The sequence below is a fragment of the Ipomoea nil genome, unplaced genomic scaffold (assembly GCF_001879475.1).
Source record: "Ipomoea nil cultivar Tokyo-kokei standard unplaced genomic scaffold, Asagao_1.1 scaffold3069, whole genome shotgun sequence".
In the NCBI taxonomy this organism is placed as follows: domain Eukaryota; kingdom Viridiplantae; phylum Streptophyta; class Magnoliopsida; order Solanales; family Convolvulaceae; genus Ipomoea; species Ipomoea nil.
This window is the reverse complement of record NW_017619497.1, coordinates 9,746,152-9,771,382: the sequence shown is the minus strand read 5'-3', so window position 1 is coordinate 9,771,382 and position 25,231 is coordinate 9,746,152. Positions and strand designations below refer to the sequence as shown.

The following is a 25,231-nucleotide window of genomic DNA, read 5'->3' as shown; positions in this document are numbered from 1 at the left end:
TACAATTCCAGAATCGATGAACTATAATTCCAGAATCAATGAACTAAAATTCCATAATCTATAAACTAAAATTCCAGAATGAATGAACAACATAATGTGGTTGCTGGGAATCGAACCTGAATTTTTTTTTAAGGAGAGATGCGCGTTTTTAATAAAACGACGTCGTTTTTGCTTGCATGGTGCATACGGATGCACAACATAACTACTCGCAATAGTGCAATACTGGTAGTTTGCTGATAGCCCAAATCAAAGAATTTTAGCCCAACAAAACTCAATCGAGTGAATAGGCAATAGCCCTAACGGCCTAACCGTTCTTCTCCGATTCTTCACTCTCCGTCTCGACCAGCTTCCGCAGTCCGCCGGATTCCGCCCTCGTCTCTCGTATCTCACCGCCTCACGCCCTCCGCCGCCGCCTAACACTGCAGATTCATTGTTATATCAAAGGGATAAGAGTTCAGTATGGGAAAAGCCAGGCCACGGTAAGTAGACTAAATGTATTGTTTTTCATCTATCTTTAGCATTCATGTCAATGCCTTTCGAATATTGCTGCTATGATCCCTGTCTGGTTTCAATTCTTAATCCATTTTGGTAACCTCTGCTATCCTCCCCAGTGTGTATTGTTTGATTGTGTATTTGTGTTATCTGTTTTAATTTTTTTATTTTTTTTTGAAAGAGTGTTATCTGTTTTAATATTCCTTATTTAGACAAATATTTGAGGGCCAAAGTGTTAAAACTTAAAATGGCTGCTTGATCCAGTGAACAGTTTTGAACACTGCATTTAGGTTTGTTAATCGGGTGTCAGGATTCAACTTATATGTAAGCATTGCATCATAGATTATAGTTGAATCTAGTTTAACTATTTTTACATAAAGTAGGAATAGAAAGGAGTCATATTGCTTTACATGTTCTCCTTAACTGTATGTTTATCTTCTCTTTTCTTTTTAATCAAAACATGAATATTGATTTTTTTCATTTTTTTACTCAATGACTCAGTGAAGATGCATCTACACGAGCTGATCGCAAATTCGAGAAGAAAGTGCAGTTTTATTCTAGTAAGTGGATATAGTTCTAGCTGTATATAGCAACTTTCCAGAGTTAGATGTGTTGCATATGCAAAGAGACCCTGTTTTCCGCTTTTGAATGATGGTGGTGATAATTTTGTAGCTGCATAGACTGTAATATCAGCATTCTGTCTTCTTTAAGTATTTGCTCTAGGATTCGAAGTAATATATTTATTCCTTTTCTTGAATGACACAATTTCGTTGGTTTGGCATATGAGCCTCTACATAGACCATCTTGTTCCAACGAACTAGTTTTAGAGTCAGTCATGTGACCATACATTATCAAAAAGACCTTCACATAGTACTCAAGTATCAAGTTATGTTTTTAAATTGACTTTCTAGTGGAATGATGATTGATGGGTTTTGCTGTCAAATGAATTTAATGTTGTAGTCCATGGTCTTGTTTTCACCTATGTTTTTTTTTTTAATTATGTATGTAGAGGTTAGAGACACAGTTGCTTCATTGAGTGCTCAGAAGGCCATCACAAAGGTACGTGTCTTCACCCTTTCCTTTTTCTCCCCACTAAGAGTGTACAACTCTCATTTCGAAATAAAATTTGACATGGAATAGGATTTTAAAATCCTATTATAATTTCCCCGGCTTGAGTCTTTCTGGTGTACAAACATTCCTTGTATTGTTTTGCTAATACAATGTTCCTTGGTTGGTTTGCAGAAGACAAAGGTCCAAAGGAGGAAGCAGAAATTGCAGGCGTACGATCTATCTTCTCTTTCAGAGTTCCTACCTGAGTTGGAAGCTCATCAAAAACCAAAAGCAGAACTTAAATTAAACAGAAAAACCAGGCAAAAGCTACTGTAAGCAATCCCATTCACCCTATATCTGTCTCTAGTAACGCTATCATTTATCCCGACTAAAAAATGTTCATCTCATCAGGCTAAAGGAAGGCGATCAGCTGCGGGCTGTCATTGGTCATCCTGCTTTTCAGTCAAATCCCCTGCAAGCCATTTATCAACATTTGCAGGGCACACAGCCCCTGGACAACGAGAAACCAAAACAGGACAGAAAGAAGGGAAAAGGAAAAAAGAAAAAATCCAAGCCTCAGTTAATGGAAACCTGATCTACACCCTCATGTTTTGTTTTTTCAGAGCAATGCCAATGTGCAAACCTTTTGATATTTTCTATATTTTGACCTGTGAAATTTTCTTCTCATTTTTGTTCTGTAAAGATTGTTATACTACATAATACTACAAAACAGCTTTATGGTTCTACCCCAATAGGCCTTATAAACAGCAAAATTGGAAAGAACATGGGTGATTTAGTTTCTTTTAGTATAGTTAGAAAAGGCAAGTGAAGCATTAGCCAGAATTTGTTACACCAATGGTCTTCAAAAAACAAGAAAAATGAGGAAATTGTACATATCAGCTACACCCTCTAAAGCATTTGAGTGAATGGCAGTCGATACCATTCTATTCATTCACAATGCTCCTGGTATGTTCATCCTAAGTGCTTAGCCAAAAGTACCTACAAAAGAAAGTAAAGTAAAATAAAATAAAACATGGCATCAAATAATACATTGAATGTGAATTTCGAATAACAGGGCCACTTGGAAAACCTTATGCATCAAGTGCATCAGATTGAATGCATCTTTCCAGGATTAGAAAACATTTCCTATGCCATAAATAAGTAGCCTCTCATTCTCAGCATTTGAAATCTCCATGTGTGCCAAACACTACTCGATTTGGATTTTATAACAGCACCATAAACTTTTAAACTATGACACACTGATCTAATGGTGATTTTAGCGGAACTGAATGTGCTGATTCAACTCACGTGTTTTGAAACTTTACAGCCAGCCTAATTACTCACTTTCTTTCAGCATAGTCTAAACTCTAAGGAACATCACAACAGATTATATCTCAATAAGAAGAGAACAAAATGCTTACAGGAGAGGGCCATAGAGACTCCACACCTTAGATTTACTGAAACTTCTTTTCCTTGTTTAGAGGCACATAAATCTTTTTCAAAATTGTATCATCGATTTTCTTGTACTTAGAACGGATGATGTTATGTGCCAAAATGAGCTTATCATCAATTTGATCTTGGTAATTCTCATATAATGGAGGAATCACAAGACTGAAAATGACCCCTGAAATAGAACCAAATGTCTTAGGTGTAGAGAAAAAAGGCTTCAAATAAGATGTTGGACAACAAAGCAGCAACAAAACTCACCCATGTAGAACAGAGTCAGAAAGTTGAAGAAGCTTCCAACATATGAAACGGCCCACAAGCCAAAAGCAACCTGTGGAGTATTCGTCATATTTCTTTCTATGTGGTGAAGAGATGATGGAGAGAGACAATTGGCAAGTTCTTTTGCTACAAAAAATAGCACCATTTTTTAAAAAGTCTACATCACGCGTCACATTTGGTGCACGAAGCATGCCCGTTGGGCAAGTTAAGTATTCTAATTGTTTTTTTTTTCTTAATATTTTTTCTCTATACTTCATGCCTCTACCTATAAGTGTATTTAATTGGCCTACCAATCTTTACAACATCTATGTTATCGCACACTCAAATATGTCGTATGTTATACTAAGAATAACATACCAATTAGATGAGAACCCCTACATATTGTGTCATTGTAGCACAACATCATTGATTGGAGCAAGCAACCATTTGGAGAATAACACGTGCAAAACTAAGATTAGAATATATCGATATGATATTACTGTGCACCTAACCCCCTATCAAATTTACTATATTACTTACTCATATAGTTAAAGGTGAATCAATTGTCATAAACCATATAATCAATAATAAATATCATTGTAGTCTTCGTCTTTCTAACCACTTATGATGTATTAAATTGGCCCATCAATCTTTAGTTCTTTACCACGTCAATGTAAGCATATGGTCATATATGTCGTGTTTTATAGTTAGAAAATTCACCAATTAAATGAAGTCATTGATTGGAACACGCAACCATTTGGAGAATAATATGTACAAATGTACAATACTAAAATTCGAACCTCTTGACGTGTTATTAATGAGCACCTAAATCTCCAATACTCATACTCATGTAGTTAAAAACAAATCTATTAGCATAAATTTTATAATGACCAATAATAAATATCCTCGTATCCTTTGTTATTCTAACAACTTGGCGTATTTAATTAGCCTATCGATTTTTACCACATCCACATAATATACAATTAAATATTGTTAACCGGATAAATTTATATGATCTTTTTATAAAATGTTTAAATTATTAATGGTAAACATAATTTTATTTGGCATATTTTGATTGATTAACCAAATTCGTTTTCATCGAGAGGGTATAAAGCGTGTTTAGACTTTAGAGCGGTAACATTGAACAATTATTCCATAAATTTTTTAGAGATTAAAAATATATGAATTTGGATGATTGATAGTTATAACATGCAAGTTTTGTTATTTCTATAATTAAAAAAATTAATAAAATGGCATATCATTTGAATTCAAATTTCAAAAGTTGATTACTTGATTATTACTTCCGTGCTTGGCTAATTTTGTAAAATCATCACCTAATTAGTACTCAAGAAGGAATAGCTCCAGGCCACTAGCGGCGTTTGAACATTGAAGAAAGCAACTCCCGTAACGGATACAAATGGTCAAAATGCGTTGAATAACTAACGGCCATCCCCTAGACGCTCTCTCTGTATTGGCGAGATATTTATGGGATTCACTTCTCATGCGTCGACACGTGTCTCATTCCAGCTGTACTCCCCCGAACCGACTCGCCCCACCTACATAAACCGCCTAACTGTAACGCTCCACTTAACCGGTTCCTTCCGTTACCCTAACAACTCCAACCCCGCCTATTTAAACTCCCTGCATTTCCTTTCTTCGCCGAAATCGAGTCTTCTCAAATCTCAACCGCCTCTGTTTAAGTGCGGTGTTTCGGGGCATGGCGGATTCGGATCGGGTTAAGGGGCCGTGGAGCACGGAGGAGGATGATTTGCTGAAGAAGCTTGTGGAGCAGCACGGGGCGAGGAACTGGTCGTTGATAAGCAAGTCGATTCCCGGGAGATCAGGGAAGTCGTGTCGGTTGCGGTGGTGCAATCAGTTGTCGCCGGAGGTGGAGCACCGCCCGTTCACGCCGGAGGAGGACGAGGTTATTGCGAAGGTGCACGCGCAGGTTGGGAATAAATGGGCGACTATTGCTCGAATGCTGAATGGACGGACCGATAACGCCATAAAAAACCACTGGAATTCGACGCTGAAGCGGAAGTATTCCGCCGTGATTGGCAGCAACGAAGGAGGAGAGCCGCGGCCGGGGCGAATTCTGAAGCGGGCGGACAGCGCCGACGTCACAGTGACGGCAGCGCCGCCTGGATTACGAGTAAGTCGCGACAGTTCCTCCGATTCTGACATTAGCTATTCTAGCAACGATAACGGTCCAGCCGCTGTGAGGAGTGTACGGTTGGCTTTACCTTTGCAGGCGGTGGAGCCTCGACTTGTTTCAGAGAAGGAGAACGATCCTTCGACCGTGTTGACTCTATCGCTGCCTGCGCCTGGATCAAATGACGGCGTTTCTTCGTTACAGCGTGATCAGCCGAGTTACCGCCGCGGTGACAGCACTGAGGCTGCGGCGCCGGCGCCGGTGAAGTCAGAGAGTACTCTGACGTTGAGTCCTGAATTACTGTCGTTGATGCAGGACATGATCAGAAAGGAAGTAGAAACTTATTATTCAGCACTTGTTATTAAGGATGGCGTTAGGAACGCAGAAGTGAAACGCATTGGCCTTGGCAAAACTAACTAAAATAGCTTTCAGGAAAAAGGATGATGGACTTATAATTGTCCTTTGAATTCTGGAATTCAAATTGATTGTTTGGGTACTGAAAATTTGTTAATTAATGAATTATATACAGTAGTGGTGGATGTTTGATTTGGAATGTCAAATTCTAACCCAACGAAATTATATTGTTTTTGTTTTTTAAATTATTAAAATAAAAATAACTACATAATTGAATTAATGAAATGGAGGAAAAAAAGAAACCAAACCATTATGACAATAACCGGTGTTAACCCAGGTGTATGGTTACTATTTTACTCCCTCCCCTTGCGGCAACCTTAACATGAGCCACGCACACAATCACGGTTTGATTCCCCCCGTGGTGCCAAGTGTTAGCATAAGCCACGAATCCCATGATTACCTTGGTTTAATACTCATGATGCCATTTTATTATTTGGAGCAAAAAAAAAAATATTAATATTCAATTAAGTCATCTGATAATTTTATCTCGACTCTATTACATTGTAATATGTAGCATGTAGAGTTAATAACGTCTCCATTGAGGCTAATCTAATGACTTCCTACTCCCACATGAGAGTGGTCATTACATGCCACTCCAGCCATCTGAGCATAATGTGTTTGACATATTTAATTTAATTTAGTTATTGATACTAGGCAAATTATGTTGTGAAACCGTGTCCACCTTAGTTATTGATACTAGTTATGGACACGGTTTCAAAACTGTTCATAATTATGAATATATAGTTCAAAAATTATGAACATATAGTTCTATAATTATGAACATAGAGTTGTGAACATAATTATAAACATATAGTTCTGTAATTATGAATATAGAGATTCAATAATTGTAAATATAAAGTTAAAAAATTATGAATATATAACTTTATAATTATAAATATAGAATCGTGTCCATCTTGCAAGGTGGACACGGTTCCACTTGTTGATTCTAACCGCTGAAGACTCAATTAGGTAAAACCATCGAAATCACCTAATTAAGTAAAAAAAGTTGTTTAGAATTAAATCGAGAAAAATTACTATAGTTAATGACTAAATTATGTATTAGTACCTAGTATATGTTGGGTTGAAGATAAAAATAATATTTTCTCTATCTTATTTTACCTGTTATGTTTCTAATAATTGTTCAAATCAACTATTTATTATTTACTTACTTATGAAACATTAGATTAAAAATAATTTTGATTAATTCTTGTTAATTGAATTAAATATATTAAATGAGACGGAAGGAAGGAGTGATCATAAGTTCATAACCAAACCTCGTTGTCTACTTGTCTTGTACCGGTGAATCTTGCTTTCCGAATGAAACTTGATTTATACGCTCAGATCCGAAACTGATTTGGTAAGGCCGTTGGGCCGTAAGAGTTTTGATATTGGGCTGGGTCGACTTTGTTCGCCAACCGACAACAAAATCTGCCACCGTCCGAGTCACCGGCTAGAGCGACACGCAGAGCCTGACCAAACGGAGTGGGGTTTCAAACAGTGAAGATCTCCGATCAATTAGAGCCGAAGAGGAAGAAGACGAGCACGAAGAAGGAGGAGCACCGGCAATATGCTTCCTACATCGTCACTGAAAGGGCGAACGAGCTCGCATGCTCGGCCCAATTCAGTTTTCCCTCAGTACCTCCGTAGAATAGTCAAGGTTCGTTCCCATTTCCATCTCATCTGCTCCTTTATGTTGATTTATACGCACTGCGTACGCGTTTTTGCTTCTGTACGTATACGCATATATGCGTGTGTATTCTGTGCTGCGTCTTTACTTTCTCATACAACCTGCATAGATCGGATCTCCACTCTGTTGTTCATCGACAATTCACATTTGAGCTCCGCTGCTGCAATAATCTCGAAATCCGCATCGCATTGTTTATTGTGATTCAGCTGTAGTATGTAGGTGTGTTGATTGGTGGATTATGATTAAGAATCAATGCTGAACTGTAATTCTGATCGCTAAGTTTTAGTTACAGCCTGATTAGTTCACTTGCTAGGAGCATTCAATTAAGGTTATTTGGACGGTGGAAGGTAAATTTTTTTTTAATTTTTCGAGAACTTGATGAGAGTTACGGCAGGGCAGAGGTCATGAACTATGTTCTGCCTTTTAACTAGCAGCTAAATTCTAAAAGCTTCCATTGGATATTCAATGTAGTAAAAAGGAGTGGTTCAGGCCTCCTTGTTGAGGTGAAATTTGAATACTAAAGTTTTATGGAGCTGCTTATTTATACATATTGAAGGAGAAATATTACAGTGTTCTGCATGTTGATGTGTTGCCACCTAGTGCATTTGCACAATAGAATCTGGATAAGCTACTGGTGAGAAGACAAATCCCTGCTTATGGCCTGAATTTACATCCCAAATTTAAATTCAAATAAGAAATGAGGTAAAAGTGTATAGTGAGAACTGAGAAGAGATGTATTTGTTTCTTTTGCATTTATCACGAACTTGGTGCTTATTGTCAATGTTACATTTCTGCTTATTGTTAATATGTGCTTTCAGTTTTAGTATATGAGCTGATGTCTGAGCTTGTTTCATGAACATTATTTTCCTCTACCTATTAAAAGAAAACAATACTTTTCCTAGACTTCTGCAAACCACAGAGCCACAGACCACTCAATATCAGTTTAAAATTTTGGATTTCTGTTATATATTGTTCTGCTGGTTAAAGTTTGAAAACCAGCCAGTCACTTATCATCCTTCGCTTACTTATAATGTAATTATTATTCTTCTATCGTCATTTTATCATTATGTTACTCTTTGCAGTGGCAACAAATGGATATCGAATATACTTTCTGGCAAATGCTTCACTTATGTACCTCTCCAAAAGTGGTGTAAGTATTTCTCACTTTCATAGTTTCATGTTTTATTTCTGCTGTTGATTGCTTTACTGATCCATATATGACATTTTCAAATCTTATTTTTGTTCTGCGTTTTGCATGTGCAATACTACTATGGATGCAGATATCAGCACACTAAGTACCACAAACGTAAGTCCTATATTGGTATCTTTCTATTTGCAAGCATTTTTGAACTTGCTTTTCTGGTTCTTTGTGAATGGAATAATATGCTAAACAATTTCCATTTTACTAGATTATTATGCCACATGCATTAGTAGCATTAGATTATCGGTCCAAAATATCCTGGTTGAATTGGGAAATGTCCTTTTCATGGGGCCACTGATCAACTCAAGCATTTATTAGCCTATTTCTAAGAGGAGCTCATAAGCTCAAGCCTTTGTGCTGAAAGCATGTTTGCTGTTTGGTTTGCCCTTCTTGCTAGGCCAAGCTCAAGGGCATATATATATATATATATATATATATATATATATATATATATATATATATATATTACTATATTAGTTCTTAAATGAACAGTACTGTAAAGTTCATTCCAGGAATAGTGAAAATAATAGCTTGTACTGTTGACTTGTAGTCTTCTTTAACAATAAGCAAGCTGAGTTTGGTGTAGTGTGCCAAGTTGACTTTTGATAATGAGTTATTTTATTTCATTTTTATAACACATCAGTACATCACTACCTTTATAGTTTGTGTATAACTGTATATAATTCATTTGTTCACTCTGAGGCTTTTCTAGTAAGTTTGAAAGGTGGCACTGTTGGGTGGCTAGGTTTTGTTTGTTGACTATTTTTCTTACCACGGATAATGGTCCTCTATTAAAATAGCAAACATCAATTATTAAATTCTATAAATTTGTTTAAAAGAAATCTTAACCGTTCAAACTATATTTATTGATTGCAGAAACAAAGAACCAATGGGCACGGGATGATCCTGCATTTATTGTTATATGCAGTCTTCTTTTAGCATGTTCTACTTTAGCTTACTGTGCTGCGTAAGTATCCATTACTATTACAGTATGTCAGTATTACTATAGAGGACAGCATCTTTTAGCCTTACTAAAGTTGTACGTTATTGAATTCTAAATTTATGCTAATAAACATGAATTGATGCATGCATCTGAGCATAGATATTACTTTGATAATTCATAAATGTGAACTTGGAAAACCAATCCCAAATTCACTTTTCTCAACTAGTGGAGAAGTGGAAAGATGATTTATTGTCTGAGAGCCTTTTGTTTTAAGTCAGCATCGTTGCAGTTAACATTGGTAACTACAATGGTACTAGTTCTCAACTTTTAGGAGCAAATTTTATGCATGTCAAATAAATATAACCATAGAAACCAATCTAAAAATTGGAATTGATAACAGAAAATTTACATACTAGACAATATTTTTTCCAGTTATTTCCATTTTGATTTTCCGAAAGTTAATTTCATAGCAATATATAAATATTTTCCATTTACCACAACTTCGGAGGTTGTGATTTCTGGAATAAATATACATGTCATATAATACTGATACATTTGGTTGGCTATCTTTCTTGTTTCAGGTATGATCATAGTGCAGGGCATACTGTTTTTGTGGTTATCTCTGTATTACTTTTTCATTTTTTAATAACCGGAGCTGTTTTGTCTACATGTTGTTGGTAAGAGCCTATAGTTAATATAATCATATGCAATAGTTCTCTTTATCTCTCTGTTTTTTTTTTTTTTTTTTGGGTGATCTTTTTTCTTGTTATTGACAATAGCTGCTCTAGCAATTTCCTACTTTCTTTTTTATTCTGGCTCTTGGCCTAGATGTTATTTTCTTCTCTAGTTTCTTGCCCTCTTTTCTTCCCATGGAAGCATGTTGGGCTAAACCACATTTCATGTTCTATATTATGTTGCAACTCCTGTGATATATCACAAAGAAGTGCATTTTATTTGTTATTCTAAATGTAAATGGAGTCATTGCCAGAGCAAAAAGTGCAGTAATATGGAAAATTCAATGTGATAATGTCCTTGCAGGTTCTTGACCAACAATTATCTTCGAGAGGAAACTCCAAACAGTCATGTGGTGGAACAACGGGTTGAATGGCAAGTTTAGATCCATGTCCTGAGTTTGTCTATTTTTGCAATTTTATTATAATATGTTGAAATCATTGTTATTATTCTTCTTTGATATTCTTCCCGTCTTGTGAATGCATTTAGGTTAGTTAATTTGAAATTGGATTTTATTTGCTAAAATTATCTTCACCCTTCTTGGCCTTGTGAAGGTTATATGCTTCTTCTTCTTCTTCTTCTTCTTCTTCTTTGATATTCTTCCCGTCTTGTGAATGCATTTAGGTTAGTTAATTCAAAATTGGATTTTATTTGCTAAAATTATCTTCACCCTTCTTGGTCTTGTGAAGGTTATATGCTTCTTCTTCTTCTTCTTCTTCTTCTTTGATATTCTTCCCGTCTTGTGAATGCATTTAGGTTAGTTAATTTGAAATTGGATTTTATTTGCTAAAATTATCTTCACCCTTTTTTGGTCTTGTGAAGGTTATATGCTTTTGATGTCCACTGCAATTCTTTCTTCCCAATGTTCATCCTGCTTTATGGTAAAAACATTTTCAGAAGAGAAGGTTTTAACCCCTGCATGTTGAAATTTTTCTTACGTTTTCTGTTTTTTTTTTTTTTTTTTTTTTATGGCAGTCGTGCATTATTTTCTTTCCCCCCTTCTGATTGCTCATGGTTTCATTCCCCTTTTACTATCAAATTTGCTCTTCATGGTTGCCGCTTCCTACTATCATTACCTCAACTTTTTAGGTTATGATGGTAAGATACACTTACTCTATTCTTTCTCATTGGTCATACTTGCATTGGTGATTCTACTCCCAACAACTCATTGTGTCCTAAAAATGTCTAACAACCATACATTTTTCCACGGTGCAGTATTGCCCTTCCTGGAAAGGACCACTTTCTTCCTGTACCCAATTGGCATTGTTATTGTCCTTTCACCTATTTGTAAGTAATAGTTCCTTACCTTTTCTTTGTTTCTAATATACGCGTGATTACTTAATGCTGCGATAACTTTTCTCGTTTGTAGTTATTTTGAGCGGCTTCAGTCCATCAAGATATTTCATGAACATGTACTTCAGCAGATTGGTATGATCGCAGCCAAGGCTTTATAATAGGACCTGTTACAACATGGGGATGAATTGCAGGATGACCTCGATGCAATTGTTTACAGTTCCATTATATCTTGAATGGAAGACGGGGAAGTTGATCAAGTTCTCTGGTATGGCCTTTTACCTTTAGGAGTGAGAATTGTAACTGAGCGGAGCTTATTAGGTGCTTGTAGTGTTGTACTGCGGCTGCAAAAACTGATCCATACCAATTCAATGTAAAGATTTTGCTTTCTTAATTGCACCGACTATCGACCATGGACCACAGTTCCTTGCTTTACTGAACTTGAAAATACCTAATTGTCATTTTAATGGAGTTGGCTTTTCAGCTGTGTTGTTGTACTGGTACAGCTTGCCAAGACTGATCCTCCCACCTAAGAGGTCGATGAGTTATCGTGACTTACCTTTTTACCATTCTGTCGGGTCAGAGCGTGGTGTCTTTGAAGCGAGAGAGATTTTGGGTTTCGTGAAAAGCTTGCAATGACTGTTGACCTGTTGTTGCTTGAAAATAAGGTGTGTGTAAGCGTTAGACAATAAATTTGCGTTGAATTAGTTTCCTACTCTCTAATGTATAGGGTCCATCTTTGTGGTGAACACTGGAGACCGTCACTCCATCTTGCGAAAATTCTATTAGATTTGACTATTTCAGCCACCAAATTCAAATCTAATAATGTATACTTTTTCAGGAAACTCAACTACCAAATAATTAATCTCCTGTTGAACCATCGTTTTAGCCATCAACTAATCTTTATAGAATATTTATTGCACAAAACTAATAAAATAATCATCAAAAGGCGCTAATACACGGATAAATAATATTAACACTAGTTAAGAAAAATATGAATATTAAAATTTGAAAAATAAAAAAAATTATTTTATTATGGCATCATACCATATCTCATCATCCCTCATCTGGAAACGCATGAAAAAAAAAAAAAAAAAAAAAAAACACTAAAATGTTAAACGTCGCTATGAACACCTACCACCACGGTCCACGGGCACAGTCTTTACATTCATTATTCTCAAGTTTTCAACTTGTTTCATTATTACTCAGAACATGGCATTCATTAGTCAAAACTTGTAGGTATGACAAAAGTACTATGTATGACAACACAGAGGAGCACGTCCTCACCACCTTATCCAAACCTCACCAACTATCTCTTGACAAATACCGTTATCTACTCTTTAAGAGTCAAACTCAACGCGATATAACACGTAACAAATTTAAATCCGCTTCCAGTTGTGTAATGCTGAATATGGGTAGCTCAACTGGTTATAGAGTTAAAAGTTGAAAAAAATGGCCAGGGATCGAGAGTTGAAGGTCAATCAGAACTTAGTAGTGGATAGTTTAGCTTATATTTTACCTTACCCTGCAATGATAACATTTTCTTCTGACTTCTTGCAAGAAAGAGAGAGAGAGAGATGTGGCCACAAATCAACAATGTTACAGACTTACAGTTCAAGTTTGGTATATTTCACAATCATAAAACGACTCAGCCTTTAATTAATTATATTGAAAATATTGATAATGTTAAATCAGACACAGTTTCTTGAAAACTTTCAAACAAGCAAATTTGAAACAGACAATTAGACAAAGCCCCCCCACACAACCTGGGATCACAAAGACAGAAACGTTTGATCCGAGCAAATTAAGCAAATGTATATATGTTGTGTTTGTATATTAAGCGTCGTCGAGTTTGCTTCCCGCAACGTCCACCACGAATCTGTACCTAACGTCATTCTTCTCGAGCCTCTCCATGGCGGTGTTGATGTAATCCATCTTCACCACCTCAATCTGGGAGGTCAACCCCTTTTCCTTGCAGAACTCCAGCACTTCTTGCGTCTCTTTCATGCTGCCTATGAAGCTTCCTGTGATGGTTTTCCTCCCTAACAATCATATTATTATATGATTAGTAGATAGTGGTTTCCGTGTCTCATTTAACTACTCATAATGCAGCTAAACACGACAAGACAGAGTTTAAAAATATTGCAAATCAATGACAAGAAAACATGGGACAATGCACAAACAAACCATGATTGATTCTAGATTCTCGAAAGCCTTTGTATACTGTCTAGATTCCTGAGCATATAGCCATTAATGTGCAATCCAACTATCAGCTTAGGCTTTTAGTTGAGATGGAGCACATGCTTCAATTTGATATCAGACCAAAAGTCATGGGACTACGGTCCACGTTTTGCTTGGAACCCACAGCACACGTGAGGGGCGTGTTGAGACTTTTAGTTGAGATGGAGCACATGCTTCAATTTCCCTAGCGTGTTGGCAACGTGGAATTGATTCTATCTAGGAGCTTAGTAAGAAGATGAGCAACTTACCAAGCATAACCATGGGGGTAACAAACTGCAAAGGGGTGTTAATAACACCCATCAAGATTAGCTTGCCATCAACTTTAAGCAAAGACAGGTATGGCTCCAAAGGATGGCCAACCGGGATGGTGTCAATAATGTAGTCAAGTGAATCAGCAGCCTCTTGCATCTGCGCTGCATCTGAGCTCACCAGATAGGCATCTGCCCCGAGGTGGTTTAACGCTTCCTCTTTCTTCTTATCGGAAGAGCTTATGACAGTAATGTGATGCCCAAATGCCTTGGCTATCTTCACCCCCATGTGTCCAACCCCTCCAAGCCCCAAGATTGCTCCCCTTAGCCCACTCTCTTTCAGTCCAAAATGGTTCAATGGGCTGTATACTGTCACGCCAGCACAAAGCAGAGGCGCTGCTTGTTCTAGGGCCATACCATCCGGTATCTTCACTACAAACCTACAAGAGATGAAGATCGATTAAGAAAAAACCATTACAACATATTGGTTCAGCCCAACCAAATTGGCTAGGGTTACTCTGACTTGCTTCTCTGTTACAATGCAGTATCTGTCCATAACTACTTTCTCAACCTACTGAAGCACAAAGAGCCCCCACTCAAGCTCGAACCCATAACTTCCCATATAGGAGAGCCACTTCATGCCACTAGACCAGAAGGTCATTGACAAATACTTTGCATTATATTTTAGTGCAAACTACAAAAATGGCATTAACATTGTTCATCATCCACCCGTAAAGAACCACAAGGAGGTAAACCAGCCTAACTCACCAACTCAAACCAAGAAGACCACAAATTTGAAACATTGCGATTATCAAGGCAATAGGCCGACCAACTTGACTAGGATTGCCCGAAACCACATTTAGTTTCTATGATGAGCAAATACTTGCATTTGACAGATAAGGATCATCTCTAGTCATCCTAAAGGACAGCAAAAAGGTGAGAAATTAAGGGAAGCTGATGCCTTACTTCTGATCAACAACCATTTCACCAGCAAAACCTCCTTGGGTGGGCTTGCCATCAGTATAAACATCATTGTAATTCCAAATCTTCTTGCTGCAATACTGCTCAATATCTTGATTGCAAGGGCGGCAGTTCCTGCAACACCCTACAATCAACCCAACTCCAATAGTGTCTCCCACTTTGAACCTTTCCACATCTGATCCCACTTCCAGCACCTCACCCACCACTTCATGCCTTCACCCCAAAACCAAAAAGATCAAATGAATAAACAACTGGGAATAGATAATATTGAATTGACTTTATGTAAGTGTGATATATACCCTGGAACCATGGGATAATTGGACATGCCTAGGTCATTCTTGACCTGGTGAAGATCACTATGGCAGAGACCACAGCACAGAACCTTGATATAAACATCTTCAGGCCCAGTGTTCCTGACAGCCCAATCCAAAATTTCAGCAAAAGTTTAAAGCTTTACAGTGTTTATTGACTTATTCCTTACTAAAACCAAGAACACCATAGAATTGATGCAGAGATTCAGAGGGCTCTGATGGTTTACCTGAGATTATAGGTGTAAGGGGAAAGAACCCCAGATGGGTCTCTTGCAGCCCACCCCACTGTCTGTCTCTCTGACTCTAAGCTTCCCATAATCTTGAAAATGGAGGCTTTTGGCTGCAGAAGATAGAGTGTGGTATTGAAGAAAGGAAGAAAGGAGTCTTGGGTTTACTGAAGGAAACCAGATGGCAAACGCACCATATATATATAGTATTATGATTACAAGTTACAACCCAGAAGATAACAGACAGCGAAGTGCCGGGAATAATTTATTAAATCCATTTTCAATAATCGAAGGAAAAAAAAAAAAAAAAATTGACAAAACGACATCTCAGCTGCAACAGAGCTCGATTGGGATATGGGGGGTTGGTGAGGTTATACCTTTTTCCCCAGAACTTGATTGGGTTTAAGATGCCAATAGTACAGCCATTGATTTTTTCACGAAGAAACACAATCATTTGATTCCTATGTATTTGTTTATTGTTCATTTGTTTTGTTTAAAAATAAGAATATCCTCGAAAATAGTTTTTTTTTTTTAATCATATGGTATAAAATACAATAATTTAGATCAAGATTGTAAGGACAGAGTAATGTAGAAAGAATGAGGTTATTGATGATTTTGAATAAGCCAAAGACTAACATTTTCGATTTAACAGAGTTTGCTATTTTTTTTTTATTTTTTATTTTTTGTATATTGACGTAATATTTATAAGCTATAATCACTTTTAAAATGTTACAAGAGATCATATAGATACGAGATGTGGTAGGTTGGTTAAACATTGGGAATGAAAATTTCGATTTACGTGCTTAAATGATTACGATTTAGGAATAGATTAGTTAGGCATTGGGAATGAAAATATGTTAGACAGTTCAACATTTTTTACGACATATTGCATGGACCAAAGTATTCTCACGCAACTAACTTTCGTTCGAACTAATATTATCGAGCGTTGATGGTCGATAATATTAAATATTAACATGTCTCTTGCATAGAGTTCATCCAAACAATTTTCAAAAAGAAGTTTTAGTTTTTTACTTGAAAAGTAAAAGTTTTGAAAATTATTATTGATAACTTTTAGAGAAAAAAGAAACACAAACAATATTATGACTATTTCTTATGTCCGGACTAGGTAAGAGTCTAGTGGGTCCCGGTGGAGTAGGTGACTTGGTGGGCGATGTTACGTCAAAGCGTCGTCATCGCTTCGAATGCTTGGATTGATTAGAATAGGAACTTTCAAACTGTCAATGACCATATATGATTGTGAGTCATAATAGTAAATGCAGCTATTAATTACTCCGTTTTATTTACGCCATTTGGGTTGGTAAGAGTGGTACATCATAATCCGCAAATTATGTCATGGAATCGTATTCACCGAGAATGGTGAACACAAAGCAAAACGACATCGTTTTTAGGCAAAAAAAAAAAAAAAAAAAAAATTCGCGGATGTGGAGTTAACGGCGCGCGTTTGATCAAATTATGAATTTTCTGTTATGAGATTATGAATTTTATGAAAATTCATAATCTCATAACAGAAAATTCATAATCGCATAACAGAAAATTCATAATCTCACAACTGAAAATTCATAATCTCATAACAGAAAATTCATAATCTTATAACAAAAAATTCATAATCTCATGGTTCCAAAGTGAATGTGTAGGCATGGTTCCAAAGTGAATGTGCAGGCATGGATTCATAATTTATAAATGTCCGTGATTTCGGACGGGAATATGTAGGCATGGTTCCAAAGTGAATGTGCAGACATGAATTCATAATTTATGAATGTCCGAAATTATGAATGTAATGAAAATTCATAATCTCATAACAGAAAATTCATAATCGCATAACAGAAAATTCATAATCTCATAACAGAAAATAAATTCATAATCTCATAACAGAAAATTAATAATCTCATAACAGAAAATTCATAATCTTATAACAGAAAATTCATAATCTCATGGTTCCAAAGTGAATGTGTAGGCATGGTTCCAAAGTGAATGTGCAAGCATGGATTCATAAGTTATGAATGTCCGTGATTTCGGACGGGAATGTGTAGGCATGGTTCCAAAGTGAATGTGCAGGCATGAATTCATAATTTATGAATGTCCGAAATCTTTGTTCATCTCAAATTAAAGTGAAACCGCAAAATGTGAAAATAAAGAAGAAAAGTCACGCAATTAATTAAGAAAAAAAAAAGAAAAAAAAAAAGAGATAACGGTGTACTAACACCGTTGGAACCGTGTTCACCATGAATGGTGAACATGGTTCCATGGCATAACGTCTGATCATAATCCATACCAACTTAACTCAATAATACAGTAGGTAATATTTAAGAGAAGAGATCAATATTCGAACTTCGATAGCGATAAATTCCAGTTATTGAAATTGATTTATATTTTTTTCATTTAAAGAAAGATTACACGTAAAGTTTTTCAAAACTTTTCAGTCTAAAAATGATATATATTGATTTATTATTTTTTTAAGAATGAATTATCACAATTCCAATACTAAAAATACATAATTTATACAATATTTAAGACCAGGATACACCATAACATCCATGGTATAACAACTCGACAAACGTTGCACACCTATAAACAATTAATCAGCATGTGCACAAGGAATATTACAACTATTATTTAAAAAAAAATAATAATAATAATAATAATCATTTCTTTTTTCTTAAGTTGACATTTGATTTATTAGATTTTGATTAATTTATAACTGATTATTGTGTGTTCGTTAAATTGTTTATCATAATTATTGTGCAGAATGAGTAGGGATAACAATATATCTAATCATAGTATAATTTCGTCAACTTAAAAAATCGAGCCTTAACTTTCAGGGTACCCCAAATTGGTTGAATTTTATAGGGATGTTGTGCCAGCAGCGTCGACAACGATTTTGTATCAAACATCGTTACGTTGTTCTCCCAACCAACGTGGAGCCAGAAAATCGAATTGGGGTCAACGTTGTAAAAAAATATTTACAATATTAGTCGATATTAGAAATCATCGTATCATATAGTTATATATACCATACCAAGTGACTTGTAGTCCACTAGTATCGGGTTGCTCCCTTAAGTGGAAGCTGTAAGGTTCAAACTTCAGTTGAACCAAATAATGTGTATATGTAGGGTATCCCCTTTTTTATAAAAAAAAATATAGTTATATATACCATATATTATATATTATTGTATAGATTATTATTGATAATGATTTCTAATTATACTTTATACAATAATGTATGAAATACATAATTATATAAGTACGATCCATCATTACTTTAACATTTTTCACATAATATAAAATATATAATAATAATAATAACAATAATGGCAAGTTGTGAATTATGTACCATGTGGCAGCAGTTCAAGGATCTAATGGTGCCATGCATGCAGGCCACGCAGTTACTAGTTCAACGTGGCAGCCCGGTGTGGAAGATTGATGTGTCGTAAGGATCTCTATTTTGCTGAAGTAATAGTCGTTAAAGAAGCTTTAACTTGATTAAAGAATCGAGGAAGTAATAATATCTTAGTTGAATCATATTGTTTAAATTTTTGTGTTAATTTTAATTCTTGTTCAGATGACTTCTCATATGTGAGTTTAGTTATTAAGTAATGTCATATAACTGTTAGAGACATTGCAAACGTATCTGTTCGCCATGTCAAGAGGTCAGCAAATCAGGTGGCTCATGTGTTTGCACGAGTAACCGGTTCCTTGTCTGTCCTTGGGTCGCGGGACTTGACCCTAATCTTGTGTATTTCTCATTTATTAATTTCTTAATGCAGTCGGTTGTTTTTGCCTTCAAACAAAAAATAATTATAATAATAATTACATTTATTAAATATAGATAATTACTTTTTATCAAATAAAAAGTTTTGTCAGTAATATTGTCATCAATTTTTTTCTCATAATTAATTGATATTCATTTTACTAATTAATTAGATATTCACAAAATTTAGGGATGAAGATCAAAACCAAGATCACGAATTAAATAATTAATATTAATTTTTGTCAAATTTCATAACTAATCCTTTAAACTAGCAAATGTACATCTTAAAAGTATAAATAAATCATAAAAAACACACAATAAATCACTAAATAATTAATCAAATAACTAATAAACTAAAGAATATATTTTAAATTTGGAGAATTTTTAAATTAAATTGAATACTTGATACCCTCCATTGTTAAAATATTGACAAAAGAAATAAGCTAATAAAGAAAAACGGTGAATTTAATTATTTAATTTATTTCTGGGTAAATTGGATCACACAATTTGCCCAAAGAAAAAATTTTTATGTAAAATATTTGGGCCAATTGTGTGATCCAAGTGAGTTGTCAGCTGCTTTCTTATGGGCCGTAATGTCCGGAATTATGTTATCAGATGAGCTTTTGAGGGTCACATTATGGCCCATGGGCTTGAGCTCATCATTATTCAGCCCAAAACGAATCAGTATACCACCGCATTGTTCATGTGGGTTGAACTATCGTACCCATTGTTTTTATTTTTAATAATAATGATAATTAATGATTGGGATGAGTAAACAGAAATGTAAATTCTCACCTTAAAATTGTTATAAGTAGCGTATTGGATAAAATTATGTTATAACCTTAGTCGGTCAGACACTACAAGGAGATAAATTAGCATATTTTGTTAATAACTAATCAAATCAAAAAGGTCAATAAACAGTTTTCCTTAAAAATTGAACTTAAAATATAAATTTTGTGATTAAAAAATTGACTGTTTAACCAATTCAACTTAAATTGTTCCATGATTGAGAGTTTGAGATATCATATCATATTATCATATCACGATATTGTTCTGTGATTTGTCAATGTCTCCGGGCACCATTGATGAATGACCACCTCGTTGCCTTTAATCTTTGTCAAATTCCAGCTTCAAGTAAAAACAAACAAAAAAAATAGCAATAATGGCACTCACTATTATCAAGTTTCTACTTTCTATCATCTTTACATATATATAAAGTAGTGGCTATTAGGACTCTAAGAGTCATAGTCTTCATATAAATCTTTAGTATTAGTCACTTGTATATATCATTGTAGGTACACTCTATTGTTGATTATTATTGAATACACTTCAGATAATTATCTCTCATTTGGTATCAGATAGCTTTAAATTTTTCTTTTCTGATGGTGTCTAATATTGCGACAGATAGCTTTAAATTTTTCTTTTCTGATGGTGTCTAATATTGCGACGGATAGTAATACGTCTTCTGAACGCACTGTTACGTCGGTCTCTGCTTCCCTAACCACCTTTCAATTATCATTTTCCTTCTGCATATACTTCTACCTAGATCTGCCATTCCATGCATTCAATGTTGTCAACTAACTTTTTGTCTGTCATGTTTTGCATGCATGTGTCTTTGGGTACCATGTTGCATTACTACTAGACTGCACAAGAAATGGATTGATTGGTATCTAATTAATGTTCCATACTCAATATTTACATCCTGCTGTCCAAGGACGGACCCAAAGGGGCAGGGGGCAGGGGCAGTTGCCCCCCTCACCCCACTCCCATCCCACCCCCGTCTCATATATAACCTTTGTATGTATATATGTATATATAGTATAAATTTTAGTATTAGTATAAAAACAGATGAATATTAACCAGAAGTGAGTTAGATTAGTTGCCAAAGTATGTGATTAGTTGTCAAAACTTGAGATTTATTTAGCAGCTGAAAAAAGATATGTGATGAAGTTGATATGATGGTCCTCGCACTTAATGAAATCGTTGAATCACCTCTCTCGCCTAAAGTCACAAGAGGGTGTAGAAGGAGCCCAACACACACCATACTCTGACTTGGGGGCCTAACTCCATTAATTTTTAATGTGGGGTTCAAACCCTCACCTTGCCACCCTTCTAGTCCTAACTTGAGATCAGGTGAGGTGAGCTACCACTTTACTAACCAGGGGCAAGTCCAATACTAAAAACTTAAACACACAATTTATATTTTAAACGTTTATAATTTTAATATTAAAAATACACAATTTAAGACCAGTATCTACTTTACATGGTGGACCCTAGTGTATAAGTATAACTGGAACCCACCCTACCACAGTACCACCTTTCTAATCCTGACTTGACATCAGGTGAGCTACCGCTGTGCATGCTAGCCAGATTGCAGTGCAGCAGAAGAAAATGAAAGAGCACAACGCCAAGCCATCACGTGCGAACAGCTTGGTGGTTGGAACTTGGAATTGAAGTTGTGGAACAATGCAGAGTACATTTGAACCGGTGCGGAGGATAACAGCCGAATAAACTTTTTTTTTTTTTTTTTAAGTTATTTAAATTGCAAGATGACAAGCACCTTCTGCTCAGATGATATGTAGTGATTCACCTTTATGGGAGGTCATGAGATTTAGTCTCAGTAGAGACTGTGTTGACTTTTTGTGCTTCAGTAAGTTGAGAAAATATAGATGAACAGATACTACAATGTAGTCAGTAGCTTTAAAAAAAAATTTGCAAGCTTTATTATTACGATGAGTTTTTCACACTTTTTGTTCTACGAGTATTGTGACACTAATAATGTTGATCCATAACTTTCAAAATTTGCATAATTGGTCCATGAGTATCAATTTCTTAGTACAAATGGTCTTTTCATCGAAAAATTATTTTTCCTTTATAGCAAGGGTATAATGGTCTTTTCCTTTTATTAACATGTTTTCTCCATAGAGTTTTTCGCACTTCTGATCCCACAAGTATTAACGCACTAATTAATCCATAACTTTCAAAACTTACATAATTGATCCATGAGTATCAATTTCTTAGCACAAATGATCCTTCTAGTGAAATCTCCACAAAAAGAAAAAATCATTATACCCTTACTATAAAGGGAAAATAAATTTTTCAGTGAAAAATTGATGGAGATTTCACCGAAATGATCATTTGCGCTAATAAATTGATACTTGTAGACCAATTATACAAATTTTAAAAATTGTAAATTAACATTGTCAGTACTACAATACTCGTAGAACCAAAAATACGAAATACTCCTATTACTATATATTGCCATAATGTAAGTGGGCTTAAATGAGATTCGAACCTAAGACATTTCTTATAGAAATCAATGAATAAGTTAAGAATAATAAATAGTTAATGGAATATTCCGTTAAGAAAGTTTATACTAACAGAATTTAAGGTTATTTAAGGGAAGAAAATAATATAATAAAAGGTAAATAAGAAAAATCATAAAAAAAATACTAAAATCAAATTAATATGAACTATTCATTTTAAGAAACAATAGTACCGACCGTTTTTTGTTCCAGTTAAGGACCTAACATTATTAGCTCTTATTAGAATTGTATTGTATGTATGTAGATAGATATGAAAACTATTGCAAACAGGTTTGGTTGATATTGACTACCGAAATAACTATTATTATTATATTATATTGAATCATTTCCAACTTTATACTTAATGATCTGATCTGATATTGAGATTAGGAACATATGATCTCAGGAAACTTCATTAATATATTATTGTTACTTGTTAGTCCAGGAAGCTATAAAATAACTCTAATCAACTATGGTTAACTAAACTTAATACATAAAATAAAACATATGAAGTATTAAATAAGAAAATTGTTATTTTGATATTTTCTTACTTAATTTTACGTCTTGACATATCAACTTTTGTATGCGTGGTTTAAAATTAATAAACTCGTATCAAGATAATTGAAGCATGTGTTTTATCTCAACTAAAAGTCTAAACTAATAATTAGATTCCACATTTATGTTTAAATATATTATATGCACAACCAAGATTTCTTTTGAATAAAGTCACTACATGGGTCCACTCGGATATGTATTAATCTTGCAGTGATGAGATATATTGAATGTTATACACACACGTAAAAAAAAAAAACAAAAAAACAAAAAACAAAAAAATGTTTGCCCAATTGTTGTATATTGAGTGATCGAAGATGCAGTAGTCACGTGGTGGCTGGCACGTGCTTATTCGCCGGTTCCTTGTGGTGGTTGCATGGACGACTGGTGGTAGCGTCGTGCATTTAACGATATGACTTATTTTTATTTTATTTTATTTTTCTTGCAAGACTACAAATAATATAAAAATTTGCGATTTTTTTTCTTAACAAACTTGCATGCAGTCTTTTTAAGCCACATATGATAGTGATGTAAGGGGTTAATTGGGGCAACTTGATCTTTAGTAATACAAAATTTTAAATTTTGATTTTTCGTAGGAATTGTCTATTGATATTCTTTGTTTGAGTGGTCCAACTAGTGAAAATTTAGGTGGGTTGATTTAATTCGTTATTGTCATTTGTTTATTAAGATCACAATTTAAATTTCACTCAAAACGCACTTTTTGAATAGTGATTGTAACTTTAAGTTTTTTCGTAAATTAAAATGTTTAATTTCCAGAAAATGAACCAAACACATCAGAACAGTTTTTTGAAATGCAACCAAACACTATAAATGAAAATATTTTTTGAAAAATAATTCTTTTTTCAGAAATCGTTTTCCTGGCTCCAAACACACCCTTAGCATAATGCATTTGTATTATTACGTACATGACTATATTATTTAAAAAAAAAAATATGCTAATTAATTAATATTTATTATATGCACATAGAATTAATTTCACTTTTGGTCCCACAACTTTTGATGTTCTATCACTTTTGGTGCACAACTTTAAATTTTTTTAATTTTGGTGCATAACTTTGTTATTTTTATCAATTTTGGTCCTTTCGGCCAAATTGACAGCTAAATGTTGCTGGATTTTATATTGTTAGGGGTAAAATCGCCATCCCAAGGAAACATCTCCAGTATCTAAACAAAATCACCGTAAAATCATATCTATAGGTGTTTGATGATGAGAATAATGGGGAAGATGGGCAGAAACCAGACAGATCTATGGGATTTATAGTTTCGACCATTGGAAAACTCTTCTTTTCCTCTTAATATGATTTTTCTTTTGTTTAAATATTGAAGATCTTTCCATGTGATAACGATTTTGCCCCTAAAATATAAAATCCGGAAATATTTTACCGTCAATTTGACTGGAAGGACCAAAACTGATAAAAATAACAAAGTTAGGCACCAATATTGAAAAAATTTAAAGTTGTGCACCAAAAATGATAAGAACTCAAAAGTCGTAGGACCAAAAGTGAAATTAATTCTATGCACATATATAATCAATTGGAGTTTTTTGTTTTGTTTTGTTTTTTTTGGAACATCAATTGGAGTTAATAGAATTATTAGCCAAATATTTATACAAATGAATTATATAACATAACATATAGTATGATGAGATCAGAATATCCAGTGAGCTGGGGGCCCTACTAAGAAGAATTCTACGGCCCTACTAAGAAGAATTCTACTTCAACTTCTTCTTCGTGAAAGCGAAATACCATTGCAGTATATTTATTTTACAGAAAATGAACCTTTCATTTTACAATGATAGGTTATTTATATTTTATCATAAAATTGATAAAGATTTATTAAATTTTTGTTAATGCCTGATGTTAGAGGTATTACCCATGCTTTGTTATCCAATATAGGTTAGGGTATGAC

The 25,231-nt window shown here is 34.7% G+C and overlaps 4 protein-coding genes and 1 long non-coding RNA gene across 6 annotated transcripts; 3 read left to right on the top strand and 2 right to left on the bottom strand.

The window, feature by feature from the left end:
• The first annotated feature begins 292 nt into the window (after window positions 1-292).
• On the top strand, window positions 293-2,288 carry LOC109165127 (putative ribosome biogenesis protein slx9-like). Its single transcript, XM_019313765.1, has 5 exons — window positions 293-479; window positions 994-1,052; window positions 1,502-1,551; window positions 1,735-1,874; window positions 1,954-2,288. Exons 1-5 carry the CDS (start codon window positions 460-462, stop codon window positions 2,135-2,137), a joined length of 453 nt encoding a protein of 150 aa, XP_019169310.1. The 5' UTR covers window positions 293-459; the 3' UTR covers window positions 2,138-2,288.
• Window positions 2,289-2,351: 63 nt separating this feature from the next.
• On the bottom strand, window positions 2,352-3,335 carry LOC109165128. The gene is made up of 3 exons (XR_002051495.1): window positions 3,250-3,335; window positions 2,964-3,166; window positions 2,352-2,541 (listed from the first exon to the last, which is right to left on the bottom strand). It is a non-coding gene; the product is annotated as an uncharacterized LOC109165128 (long non-coding RNA).
• Window positions 3,336-4,837: 1,502 nt separating this feature from the next.
• Window positions 4,838-5,969, top strand: LOC109164683 (transcription factor MYB44-like). The gene has a single exon (XM_019313214.1). The coding sequence runs from the start codon at window positions 4,964-4,966 to the stop codon at window positions 5,816-5,818; it is 855 nt and encodes a 284-aa protein (XP_019168759.1). The 5' UTR covers window positions 4,838-4,963; the 3' UTR covers window positions 5,819-5,969.
• Window positions 5,970-7,124: 1,155 nt separating this feature from the next.
• Window positions 7,125-12,165, top strand: LOC109165177 (protein unc-50 homolog). Of its 2 annotated transcripts, none has more exons than XM_019313825.1 (10): window positions 7,125-7,469; window positions 8,582-8,649; window positions 8,780-8,805; window positions 9,577-9,667; window positions 10,225-10,320; window positions 10,682-10,750; window positions 11,198-11,256; window positions 11,351-11,473; window positions 11,591-11,662; window positions 11,745-12,165. In XM_019313825.1, the coding sequence occupies exons 1-10, from the start codon at window positions 7,380-7,382 to the stop codon at window positions 11,807-11,809; spliced, it is 759 nt and encodes a 252-aa protein (XP_019169370.1). In that variant the 5' UTR covers window positions 7,125-7,379; the 3' UTR covers window positions 11,810-12,165. The 2 variants fall into 2 exon arrangements, with proteins under 2 accessions (XP_019169370.1, XP_019169371.1); XM_019313826.1 differs by lacking the exon at window positions 7,125-7,469 and adding an exon at window positions 7,476-8,201.
• Window positions 12,166-13,307: 1,142 nt separating this feature from the next.
• On the bottom strand, window positions 13,308-15,947 carry LOC109165174 (probable cinnamyl alcohol dehydrogenase 1). The gene is made up of 5 exons (XM_019313823.1): window positions 15,677-15,947; window positions 15,438-15,551; window positions 15,124-15,351; window positions 14,158-14,597; window positions 13,308-13,710 (listed from the first exon to the last, which is right to left on the bottom strand). Exons 1-5 carry the CDS (start codon window positions 15,763-15,765, stop codon window positions 13,505-13,507), a joined length of 1,077 nt encoding a protein of 358 aa, XP_019169368.1. The 5' UTR covers window positions 15,766-15,947; the 3' UTR covers window positions 13,308-13,504.
• Between the last annotated feature and the right edge of the window lie 9,284 nt (window positions 15,948-25,231).

Coding starts and splice junctions, on each gene's coding strand:
- LOC109164683 (XM_019313214.1), top strand. CDS start 4,964: ATGGCGGATTCGGATCGGGTTAAGGGGCCGTGGAGCACGGAGGAGGAT.
- LOC109165127 (XM_019313765.1), top strand. CDS start 460: ATGGGAAAAGCCAGGCCACG. Junction 1,552..1,734: donor CTCAGAAGGCCATCACAAAG/GTACGTGTCTTC, acceptor GTTGGTTTGCAG/AAGACAAAGGTCCAAAGGAG. Junction 1,875..1,953: donor AAAACCAGGCAAAAGCTACT/GTAAGCAATCCC, acceptor TCATCTCATCAG/GCTAAAGGAAGGCGATCAGC.
- LOC109165177 (XM_019313825.1), top strand. CDS start 7,380: ATGCTTCCTACATCGTCACTGAAAGGGCGAACGAGCTCGCATGCTCGG. Junction 10,321..10,681: donor GTTTTGTCTACATGTTGTTG/GTAAGAGCCTAT, acceptor ATGTCCTTGCAG/GTTCTTGACCAACAATTATC. Junction 11,663..11,744: donor TATTGTCCTTTCACCTATTT/GTAAGTAATAGT, acceptor TCTCGTTTGTAG/TTATTTTGAGCGGCTTCAGT.
- LOC109165174 (XM_019313823.1), bottom strand. CDS start 15,765: ATGGGAAGCTTAGAGTCAGAGAGACAGACAGTGGGGTGGGCTGCAAGA. Junction 15,552..15,676: donor CCTTACACCTATAATCTCAG/GTAAACCATCAG, acceptor TTGGGCTGTCAG/GAACACTGGGCCTGAAGATG. Junction 14,598..15,123: donor GAAATGGTTGTTGATCAGAA/GTAAGGCATCAG, acceptor CATCTCTTGTAG/GTTTGTAGTGAAGATACCGG.